The sequence below is a fragment of the Triplophysa dalaica genome, chromosome 7 (genome assembly GCF_015846415.1).
Source record: "Triplophysa dalaica isolate WHDGS20190420 chromosome 7, ASM1584641v1, whole genome shotgun sequence".
In the NCBI taxonomy this organism is placed as follows: Eukaryota; Metazoa; Chordata; class Actinopteri; order Cypriniformes; family Nemacheilidae; genus Triplophysa; species Triplophysa dalaica.
In genome coordinates this window covers 6,060,931-6,073,510 of record NC_079548.1, presented here as the reverse complement: position 1 = coordinate 6,073,510, position 12,580 = coordinate 6,060,931, and the positions used below count along the sequence as shown (strand labels likewise).

At 38.5% G+C, this 12,580-nt stretch overlaps 1 protein-coding gene across 1 annotated transcript in view; it reads left to right on the top strand.

The window, feature by feature from the left end:
* Nucleotides 1-11,105: 11,105 nt before the first annotated feature.
* usp43b (ubiquitin specific peptidase 43b) overlaps nucleotides 11,106-12,580 on the top strand; it is a 97,283-nt gene continuing 95,808 nt past the window's right edge. Inside the window, exon 1 of the mRNA XM_056752149.1 lies at nucleotides 11,106-11,991. Coding sequence (XP_056608127.1) covers nucleotides 11,398-11,991 — 594 coding nt within the window. The 5' untranslated portion in view covers nucleotides 11,106-11,397. The remainder of the gene's footprint in view (nucleotides 11,992-12,580) is intronic.

The window sequence follows — 12,580 nt, the reverse complement described above, 5'->3', positions numbered from 1 at the left end:
GATCATGTTTCTAGATTTTCACAAAACAATAATCGTGGCCAAAAGAATAACTATACATTGCAAAGCCTTATAAAATTAAATAAACAAATTATGCAGTTTCACTTTTGTCCATAAATCACTCAAAATATGAGGGAGACAGAGAGAGAAAGAGAGAGAGGTTGTACACATTGTGGCTCTAAAAAAAGATAGTTCACGCCCCGAAAATGTTTTCTCCAACGACAAACATTACATCCAAGCAACATAGACTCCATTGATTTCCATTGTATGGAGACAAAACCACCAAGACATTTCTCAAAATATCTTCTTCTGTGTTACACAGAAAAATAGTCACATACAGGTCTTCGACCACATGAGGGTGAATAAATGATGACAGATTTGTTTATTTTCGGGTGAACTATCCCTTTAAGGCAAAACGTAAAAGGTGCAATGGACCTAGTAAGACTGTGATGACACGTTCAATGGTCATCAGCATCCTCAATCCTTTTAAGTTGTTATGTTTTCATGTCTATGTACATTAATAACACTATACTTTGTATGTTACCTTTGCATCAAATTACAAAAATAGTAAACGCTAATTCAAGGGTGTTTCACATTTGACACACAGTTGACATCATTCCCTTTTTTTACTAAAATAAGACTCTTTAGATCTTTTTCATTTTTTTTTAAGTACCGAAACGTATTTGTGGTAGTCTCCCATTCACCTCTATAGAAGCTTACCCAATCCTGACAACGGCTGCTGAGAAACCCGGAAACGTGAAAAAGGTCAATACAACCATCTACTGTGACTCTACTAGTTATATTTCAGACTTTTTCAGTCTTTAATCCTTTGCGTTAGGCCTCTTTAATGGGTTTCAGAACACTGTGTTCTCTGATCATTCAGGAGCCCAGCAAATTTGCTTCATCGAAACCTTGCACATTTCAGGCATGAATCAAACAAAAATGAACTCTACACCACAGAAGGACATCACACAGCACGATGTGTTTCGGCAAGTTTGTGAATTGTGGGTACGCTGTGTGACATGACCAAACAGCACATCATTCTCCATTATATCACACTGAACCATGGTGAAGATGAATGCAGAGGGAAGCAAAATAAGCCAACAATTGTAAATGTGTCGTCAGCACATGGTAATTTATTACTTCTAATAATGAGATCTGAAAGTTATTAAATTTTCCAGCATCAAAATGAAAATGAAAATAACAGAATCGATACGTAAAAAAGCTTAGTTTAACATCTTTATTATATTAAATGTAATATTATAACATTTGTATCAATCTCTAGTATATGATGCCTTTTTTATGTTGTCTTCTGTATGTAATCCCTGTGTAAATTTTACTGTTGTATTTTTGAATGCCTGCTGAAGGGCTGCTAAATGTTGTTTTTTTATTACTACTTTCTAATTAGCGACAATAAAGATTCTATTCTATTCACACAAAAAAAACAAATTGTGTCAATTTTGAATGAACCAAACCTGATATAACAGAAAAACATAATCTTATGAGGTGCCTATTTCATATGAATCCATACAATGTGAATTGTTCAAAAACGTATGATTATGTAAAACCAGTTTTAAACATTATGATTATACTTAGAAAACCAAGTCTATCGTCGCTGTCCTTCCAAAACCTTGGATGTCTAAATTCGCAGTTTCCAGGCAACGGTAACAACCACTGTACTTTTAAAAAGTTATGGAAAGATGTGTGTGGTGACAAGCAGAGCGGGATGAGTGCCGTGATAATGAGCATCAGCTGTGCGTTGCAGCGGTCTCTCATCTCTCACGGAGGAGTTCCGGAAGCATAAAAGGAGGAGCGACAGCAGTGAAGGACGAGAGAGAACCAGGCCTGGTGTCTTAATGTTCGTCGGTTTCCGCCCTCTTCCTCCTGGGTTTCGGCATCAATGTAACAATGTTCAAAGTAGGATGGAAGAAGGCGGGAACCGGATAACGTTAAACCAAACTTTAAATAAAAATAAACCAACAAGAACAGGAACGTAAAGTGCCGACAGTTCCCTCACGGTCGACTGCCGGCCACACAAACCAGGCCTGGGTATCTCTCGTCCTTAACTGCTGTCGCTCCTTCTTTTCTGCTTCCGGAGCTCCTCCGTGAGAGATGCGAGACTGGTGCAACGTTCAGCTGATGCTCATAATCACTCACATCACCGGCCTAGCGACGTTCCCTCACGGCCCTCGTCCCGCTCTGCTTGTCACAATGAGAATTAAAAAAACAATATGTTTAACCTCATGTTGTTTAAAATCAGATATTTTCTGCTTAAAGGCCCAGTGTGTATTTTTTTGGAGGATCTTTTGACCGTAATGTAATATAATATACCTTACAATGTCTTCAGAGGTGTATAAAGACCTTACATAATGAAATGTTTTTTATTGCCTTAGAATGAGTTATTTCTATCTACATACACCTTGGGTCCTCTTGCATAGAATTCCTCATGGTGTTTCTACACAGCCCTAAACAGAAAAACGGCTAAAATTTCAATAAAAAAAAAAAAAAAATTGTGAGCCGTTGGTTGCAATTTGCAACCTCACCGCTTGATGCCGCTAAATCTTCACATTGCTCCTTTATAACAATTGTAGAAATGTTAAAGGAGATACCTCTTTAGGACGTTTCTAGTCTTTGAAGATTTTGAAGAATGTAAAATCTTTTGTGTTTCATGAAAAGTTTGACCATCTCGACCAGCAGCGAGCCATAAACCATCATCATTGTGCCCTTGGTCAAATCACTTAACTAAAGAGTACCTAGAGTGGGAATGTCTTTATAATGAATGTACTTCAAGCCACATTCAGTAAAAATGACTAAGACTTTTTGTAACGACTACTTATTCTCCCCGTGTTAACTGTCCTGCTCTCCACTCATGCATCCACCCATTGACAGATGGAGTGTAAATGTCCCGCGGGCACAGGTGAGAGCAAAGCATCCCTGACGGCTGCGCCCACTGAATTACTCTTCTGCACAACCTCACGGGTGTAAAAATAACAGCAACGGATCACCCAGGTGCTCGACACCCAAGAGGAAAAGCGAGAGTTGACTGTACATGAGTTATGATGAAGGTGCAGGACGGAATATGCATGAGCGCGGCCTACAGAGGCCCGATCGCAGTCTGGGTTTGCACACTCGCCAGGAGTCGACGCATGAAATTATTTTGACACGTAGCTATTTCATTCCCCGTCACCTTTTTTCTTCCCTTTTTTCACAGAACTCTTTGTTCTTAATTCTCATCCATTCTCAGAGTAATTTAAATGCGGTGTAGAGCCGTCATAAAGCATCATCCGGAGGTGAGCGAGAGCACTTACACCACCATTACCGCAGCAGTCCATTATAGTTAAACTCTGTTCAAAGTCAGTGTTATGTAACTGAGTATTGTGCTTTATGATCTAATTTCAATAATAAAAATTGTGCTGCATTTATTTGCATTGAGCATTTATTCGCAAGAATCCAAAATTATGAAAAGCGGTGTATAACAATTTGAATTGAACTGAACTAGCGGTTCATTACCACCAACATAACCAGCTGCATCCCAAAACCACCTGCAAGCTGCGATTAGCCTCCCAACACCTTGCAAACTATTTACAAAGGTCTCTTGTCACAAGGACAACCGCTACTTACTTGAGGACTGCTTCAAATCTTGAGTGAGTGTGTTAGAGAACTGGCAGACCTGCATCAGATAACATCTCTTCAGTTAAGACTTCAGTCTATAATTGGAACCGAAACCTGAAAAAAAAACTCCAGAAGCACCCACTGCTTCGAGCTCTGTCTGTTGTACTTTAGGACTCTACTGACATAGTAGAAGTGGCTTTTTTTGAGGTATGATGAAGCTGTTCCATCCGCACCCTGAACATGCATTTGAAATGCTTCAGTGAACATACTGATGCTTTGCAGAAGTTTCTACTCAACACGACACACTCTGCTTTGCAAAACACATTGAGGTGCGATGGAACGATAAAAATCATTAATACACCCACTTGAAACGCATCTTAGTTTGCTACTATTTTCTTCTTTACCTATACTGGAATGAAAAACCCTCCAATCTACAGATTAATGCCGTAACTTCAAAAGTGGAGACCGAGAGCTCCAAACATTGGCAGGTTGTCCACCACAAGCTTCCCTGCGGCCAGAAAAATCAGGTTTCATTTCATTTCACTCAGTGTGACACAAGCATGCTGACCGAGAGAGATTCGCTTCGTTCTTCCCCCCTCGGTGCCCTGGTGGAAAATGTGGATCGACTCTCAGTCGACTTACAAAGCAGACCGAGTCTGGAGACACTTTATTAGGTCTTACCTCACCAACCAACAGAAATTGTAAACAGGTACACAAAAGAGTTGCTGAAGCTCAGTTAGAATTGAACAGATACAGCGACTATACAGTGACTGAAGTCTATAAAATCTGGATTTTTCTACCAGTTTCTCTAACAAATTTGATCAAATGTAAAACTTTAAAACATGTATTTTAAATGATTTCCTCCTAAGAACATCACTGCATGCACCACATATTCTGTGTTCAAAACACATACGATAAAACACATTTCTGCAGACTCTTAAAGGGACAGTTCGCCCAAAAAATGAAATGAAACTCAAAATTAAGTTGTTCTTAACCTGTTGCATTTATTTGTTCTGTTTAACACCAGGAAAGATATTTTGAAGAATTTAGGAAAGCAAACATTTCTAGGGCACCTTTAACTAACATTTTAATCGTTCTTTCCATAGTAGTCAATGGTGCCCCAAAACTGTAGGTTCCTTACATTCTTCCAGTTATCTTTCTTTGTGTTCAACAGAACAAAAAAATGTATACAGATTTGTATCAATTTGAATTTATTTTCATAAAAATATGAAAGAATTTTCATTTTGGGGAGAACTGTCCCTTTAAGCCTCATTTCCAAGTTCAAGCGCATCTCTACAGACTTTTCTTTAGAAGCCCTCTTCTTGTAAAGTATTCTGAAGGGTAGAGGATGGAGAAATGTGTTAAACGATACCCGCAGTAGTCTGGGTCGTATCACTGTCAACTTCTTTTAGCCAAATTACCCTGACCTCACCGCACTGTGTGAATTGTGCTCTGTGAGTAATTACATTTCCTACATTTTTCTTCTTTCTACTTCTGTGACCTCTCCTATAATAATCCCAACACTGTACATGTTCAAAACGGTTGACTTTTGCAATCGGTTAAAATAGGACAAACGTTCTTAAAACACCAAATGCATATTATTATAAAACTATATTATTAAAAGTCATTTCACTTCTGTGATATGTTTTGAAGTAGATCAGAATATTCAATATACAAATGGAAATAGCTGCAGATTACAGTTTATTGCTCTTCTGATCTCTAAACCACACAACATTACTATAGTTATAACACATAACAGATAAATCTCTGCAGATAGATTTCTGGCCACACAACGGGCCAAACAGGGCACAAATGAAAGCGATATCTCTTCCCTGGGATTCTGTGGGCCAACCGTGAACATCTGGGCAAAGTTTAAAATCAATATTACAATGACCTAATAGTGCAATAATGAACAATAGGGCGGTTCATTTGCATTACGTTAAAATGTCATAGGGTCAGGTTCAACGCTTATGTCTCTTTGAAGATTTGCGACGCTTGAAGAAACTTGCACTTGAAAGAAAAATCAACAATTGATTATAAGCCCTTCCACATTACACTTTCATTCAAAAAGAGCTTTTTTTATCATCATGTTCTCATGCTATACAAACTAGAAGCTTATTTCAATAATTACCTGTGGTTATCCACTTAACAAATCAAGTGTATCCGAGCATTCAGTAACACTGAAGTCCAGCTGATTAGGCCCAGCTTGCATTTGGCTTTTTACAATAGAGCGTCACATGGAAAGAGGCCAACAAGGAAGTCTAATTTAATATTCTTTTTATCTTTTGGCTTGGCTTAAATAAACGTGTTTGCAAACAGATCTGGAATGGGTCAGATTAGCCAACTTTGATTATCTGAGCGTGAAATAGCAACAGAGCCGCATGTTGTTTTCTCATCAGGGGTCACATGGAGACATGAAACAGCGGTCAGGAACCAACACGTATGAGCAAATCGACAACCTCTTTTGGGGAAAATGTTATGTTCGCATTCTATAGAAATGAGATGCCTTTATATGCCATTTTTTACAAACTTTGTTGTGAACCTAAATGATAAAAATAACATTTTTGTTTCTAATTACTGGGGAAAAACACATGAGGCAAACATTAAACATGTAAAAACAAATTGTATTACATTTGACAAGGACAAAATTGTCCGATACACAACATAATAATCACAACATTTTTATTATTTTCTTTTGTGCTGACTTTATTTTTTTTGAGTCAATACAACTGCAATCCATAATGATCAGACTGACCAAGGACACAAAATCGATAGGAAAAGTTATTCACTAATCCTCATTTCTTTCAGGATACTGCCCCCCTTTGGCCAAAACTGTGTATGCAGTTTGCACCCTTATTTGCTAATTTAAAACTCAGACTTTGTTTTACTTTATAATCTATTCTTTTCGTGGCATCTGTGTAGGAGGCAAAATATTCGTATCAGATCTGATTTGCACTTTTATTTCAACCCTTTTGTAAATACCATCAACTTTACACAGAGATGAACAAATATTTCCACATGATTTATTGGGGTCGATATATTCCAGTAATAGCTAACTCGATGCTGAATAGAGATGTGTTTGATACAGTCTAAGTGTCTGGCATGTCCTGCCCTCTCCCACACATATGTGAATCTTGAAAAGTAAGGTTCTCTCTCAGCTGAAAGTCATTCTTTATATGAACCAGTTACACTGATTCCTACGCCAATGCCTCTGAAGAACCGTCTTTTATCTTGATAGTAAAGTGTCGCTTTGTTTGAAACAGCTTTATGGCTCATTTATGGTCATATATCACATAAGCTTGTTGGGGTGTCCTGTCAAACCGTATGTTGTCTTGAATGGGTTTTGTGTTTTGAGGTGGGTGGTCCACACTGGATGTGACTCAGTATGACCCCTAAACTGCCACATTATGCACAAGTGTCAATTAGAGTCATCTATACATTTTGGACTGCATATTACGATTATTTTCAATATGAACGATTTCAAAGAACCATACTTTAACACTTATTTTGAAAACAGATTTTCAGAACGGCTTATTTTTATTGCCGTCTACCTAGAAGCCTATTAATGATTCAAACTTAGTAGTGGCACAAGAAACTAATTTTGAATGTGGAAGTGTGAACTTTTTGTCAATGGGGGCCTTGCGATTCATGTCATAAATAGAAACATGAGTTTCATACTGTGAAATTTACCAACCACAATACTTCAGAGACCACGTTCTTTCAGTCAAATTAATTATTTTGATGAAGTATCTTCACTGCAGAGATGGAGTGCAATGAAACACTGAGGGGCTAAAAAGTGAATTCAGATTTCATTCGGCATTGCATGGTACTCTGTTGAAAAAACAATATGTGAATCATGGGAACCAACAGAATGCCATTGAATAAGACCCAAAACACACCACATAAAGGAACTTTGTGATGGTTTAATGGCAAACAGCTGATGGCATATAACAGTATTTATTTTTCTGCAAGGGCGCCACTTATTATTATTTATAATAAGGGTTAGTAATAATAATACTAATAACAATTATAATAAAAATAGCATTGTTGGTTACTCCTCAGAAGTGAAAATGAATTATGATTCAACAATACACTTTCTTCAATGCATACTTATCCCAACTTCCCAACAAAACAGTTAACTCAAAAGGAATTCAATTTTTTTATTGATTGAACTATACAATCGACATAAATTATGTTTAAAGGAGCAATCTCCAAGATGGCAATAAAATATGTTGCAATTTCTTTGAATTTGATAGGCTATCAGCTGAATCCTGCACCATCTGGAACTACCAGAAGAGGGCGCTCCAAACTAAACCATAAAGATATGCACCTTTTTGCCATATTTGGGATGATTAAGATGAAATTAAATATGCCTTGAGCTATTTCTAAGCCACAAGCATTACTACTGTTTCCAAACATGATTCTCAACTGTGACTTTTTCAGGGATTGCAGGGCAATTGAAAAACCTACTGTCATAACTACAAAAATCATACGGCAGTATGATAGTGTTCTTTTAATAGTATATTTATTTTTCTTAAGTCTTTAGATGTTTTTTAATCTTTTCCGTCTGAAAAATGAGACACAGCTTTGTAATACTGGCAGTAAATAACATTAACAGTTTTGAACACAAGAGACAACAACATAATAAAGCAAAGCATCGTTCTGCGAGGTAGTTGTTAAGAAACAAAGATCACTCGCAGATGTGATGATGCCTGGTGGATAAACTCAAATCTGCTGTATCACCCTAGCTTGGAATATTATGTTTACTCCACGAAAATATCATTTACAGGGTATTAACTCTTAAATGGTGATGGTTCTATCGTAATATCACAAAATGGAAAATGTTTTCTTAACTTGCCCCATTTCTCCATAACAGCATTTCTATTGCATTTCTCCACATTAATGAAAAGAAACATACTTCTAGTCAAAAAATAAAACTCTTCCATTACCACCCAGGCTCAGACGATTTGGTGTGCACTGCTTCTTAATAAAGAGATAAACAAAAGAGGTCCATTAACAGCAGGTTATCCTGGCTGTTTAGAGATAATGATTGTTTTTACAACAGTGTTTCTGCTTCACCGGTTCCTCTTAAAGTCCAGACTAATGGCAGCTCACTGTGGCTCGATCTAGAAAACCATCACACTGTGCTCAGACAAAGCACACTTTAAAATAATATGTAAACCCAGATTAATAACTGATCTTCTCATTTTCATACCCTCGATTTTATTACACACCAATACAATGCATTCTGTCCACCTGCATCTAGGTTATGCAGCCGAATGTGTCTTGCTTATGAGAACTGTTATACATCTTTAATCGTAAAGCTGTGGGAAACAGAAGCAACTAGAAAAGGAAAGTAATGTTCTTCCAGAGCTAAAAATAACACTTAATGTGATCTTTCTTTTAGAGAGAAGCTATTGGAAAGAAGACAGCTGCCTAGAGACACTTAGCATTCTTTCATACACAAACATAAATAAAAGTGTGATACATCACCTCATTTGCATATCAGGTCCCTGTATTAAAAAAACAGAAAGAACCTGAAATCTAAAGATAAACACTTTGGCCATTATACTGTCAAACAACTCTGCTCATTAAAATGTAAAGAGGACAGAATAGGTTTAAGAGTACCTCTGTGCTCTGGCACTTTAAATACAGCAGAAATGGGAAACCGTAGGTGGTCTGGTTTTCTGACAAAATTCTGTCTTTCTGCTCAGTGTGGCGATAGGCGATAACCAGAAAGCGTCGTATATTTACTCAGATTTTCGCCTCCGACTGAGCATCTGTTCTCTGTCCACGGGAGGTGATGTAAAACCTTGAAAGTGTGGGGTGATTTAGAGGCCAGCTGAAGACATATGGCATCATGGGAGGGATGCACCAATATTAGATAACCCATGTTGATAACAAAAACCACACCTACCTATTTTACTGCTTCGTTTGGGCTAAAGGATACATTAGAATTCAAACAGCATGTGTCTGAACAAGAAAGGAAAAGCCTATTTTGGGGGGGTTTGGGTCTATAACAGAGAACTACAGGCTGTATGCTGCAGCATGATGTGTATACAACATTATGTTGTTGTTTCGTCTATCATACATAATATTTTACGAAATTTTGGTTTTGCTGCCAATATTTTTTTTCACAATCATGCTACTTTGTTATGCCCCGACTCCAAACTATTTCAGGTTTATTGAGAGGATCAGAGATGATGTATTTATGTAGGAAGTAAGCGCCACGGGTCCCTCGACCGAAAGCCTATGCAGTTTTCCCATAGACTTTTGAAGATCGCAATAATTGAGATCTGTGACGTAACACATGTTCATGATGTCTAAACGTTTTGTCAATCAAGATATTTTTCACAGATTAACACAATATTTGCTATTTTTGAAGCCTAAATACAATCGCGAGAAGTAAAAAGTTACCACGAGGCTATAAACAGACTACACAATGGTCGCTTGATATCAACGTCACCACCACCAAGACTCCGTCAACTTTCTCAAACTTTTATAAAAATGTGTTCCTTTGTAAATATTTACGTGCATGAATCCCCAATGATGAATTCAGACATTTGTGGCCATGTTGCATTATTTGTGAGATGTATATGCACGATGACGTCGTCCACACCAGAGTAAGTCGCTTTTAGCAATTTGTAAGTAACCGCCGATTAAAAGACACAATAAGGCTTTGAAAAATCACAAGTGGGTTATAACTGTTGTGTTTTATGTCATAGATTAAAATATGAAAATATTTAAAGGTTTGGCTACAGAGCTTATTTCACGCGATTTACCAAAACCCATTAAAAAAACCCATAGACTTCGGGGCGATGGAACGGGAAGTCTAAAAATGCTAACTCGCTTCCGGGGTGACAAAAATACGTCATCTCTGAGCCACTCCATTGTGGAAGAGTTTTCAGATCTAGTCACAAAAACGAGACGTGATTACATACTGTAGGCTACTGTATAGATTGTCTTACCCCATTAATTGTTATGCATTTATTTATGCAAACCTATTATTTGTTCACTGTATCGATTAGCCAAATAAAGTGAAATAAGTTTAATTTAAACGTAAAGATTACGCAATATAAGCAATATAAATGAATAAATCTACATTTTATCTTTGACCTGGGTGCCACTTTTGCCATTTAAACACCAGGGGGCTCTTCAACATCGTAAATATCATCTGAAAAGCTGTCGGTAATTACTGAGAATGTTGACACCCTGACCTCATTGTAACATAAGCGATACAGCTATTCTAATGTTTACACGAGGACGAGAACTACGTGCACGAGCATGTGAGCAAACGATGTGTACACAACAAACAAATCACATAAGTTCTATCATCACTGTATCAGTAAACATACTCGTCTAAATAAGCACGGGCAATTATGAATCGTCCTTTCTGTTTACACTCCCCTAAAAATGTACAAATAGACAATCGTTCTAAAGATAGCACCAACATAACGATAAAACGCGCGCCCACTGACGTCACAGGGGTTGCCGTACTGACCGCTCTGTGGAGGACCTGCCAATCATTCACAGTTTCCCGCCGCTGCGAAGTTGAGAAGCGCTCGCGCTCAACGCTCTGCGAGAGCTGTCAATCATTCACCCGCTCCCAGGCGTCTCGAAGCTAAACGGAAGACCTGTCAATCACCCGTCAGCAGCGGGCGAAACGGAAACAGCGAGCCGAAATGCGCGTGAGACCGCTGCGATGTACAATCCCGGCATCCGCGCCGTTTGACAGGTGAGGATATCGCCGCATGAAACGTTCGAGAAGTCAAGCGGGACAACAAAACGATGGATAAACGCGACAAGAAAGCGAAAGAGGATTCGGAGACTTCCGCAAAACGTAAGGATAATTTCCCGGTAAAGTTTTTCCGGAGGAAATCGTTTAAATCCGTCGAAAGTTTGGTAAATAGGATACTGAGAAGTTTCGGGAGCCGGACCGGCGGCGCGCAAACAAACGGACGGTCGGCTGAAGACGATGACGGTGGGTTTGGGGTGAGCGCACCTTGCAGCGGAAACTCCGCACACATGAGGAAAGAGGACAATTGCTACCTGAGGAAAAGTTACTCGCTTCCCTGCCGCAGTTCAGCCAAAGAGCGATTCTTTTCTCTTTACGGTGATCAAACGCCCGGTGTTTTGGGTTTGAAGAACCACGGGAACACCTGCTTTATGAACGCCGTCGTGCAGTGCTTGAGCAACACGGACCTGCTGGCTGAATATCTGGGCTTGGAGCGATATAAACTGGATGTGTGTCAGAGGGGAGTGAACGGGTTTGTGCGGAGCGAGAACGTTCAGTATGACAGCGAAGTCACGGAGCAACTCGCGTCTCTGGTTAGAGCGCTTTGGACGCTTCAATATACGCCTCAACTGTCGGCAGAGTTTAAGGTAGACTCTGCTCGCACTAAAATTACTCATTTGTAACTTAACTGTGACTTGTATTCATTCACAGGTATCACAGTGAGTTAGCTGAGGTAAATGTTTGCACAAAGTTATTCATGCGTCCAGCATTTGGGGCTTTAAAGAAACCAATACTCTTGTGTGAAGACATCCATAACTTTTCATTTCTAATGTTAAAATTTCTTCAAGCCAAATAATATAGAGGAATCCTATACAGTAGGAGACAACCTAATGCCATAGCACAGAATTAGATAGGCGAGTGAGTTTTGAGTTAAACAATAGCTTGTTAGTTCTTTATCAAGCATGTAGGCCTATGTAGAACCCTTTATGCTAATGCGAAGAGCCAATAAAGAAACAAAAAATAACTTTATTCGTCTGAAAAGTCCTTCAAGCCAAATCGAGAGTTCATCTTTTACAGCCTGACGGCGTTATATAATAAGTTTTAGGTATGGTAAACAGCTTTCTTTTCTCATAAACCATATACAGTATTATTATATAGAACCTAGAAACCAATATGCCGATCTGAAGAACCTCTGACATCAAGAACTTTTTTAATCTGTAAAGAACTGGAGAACAT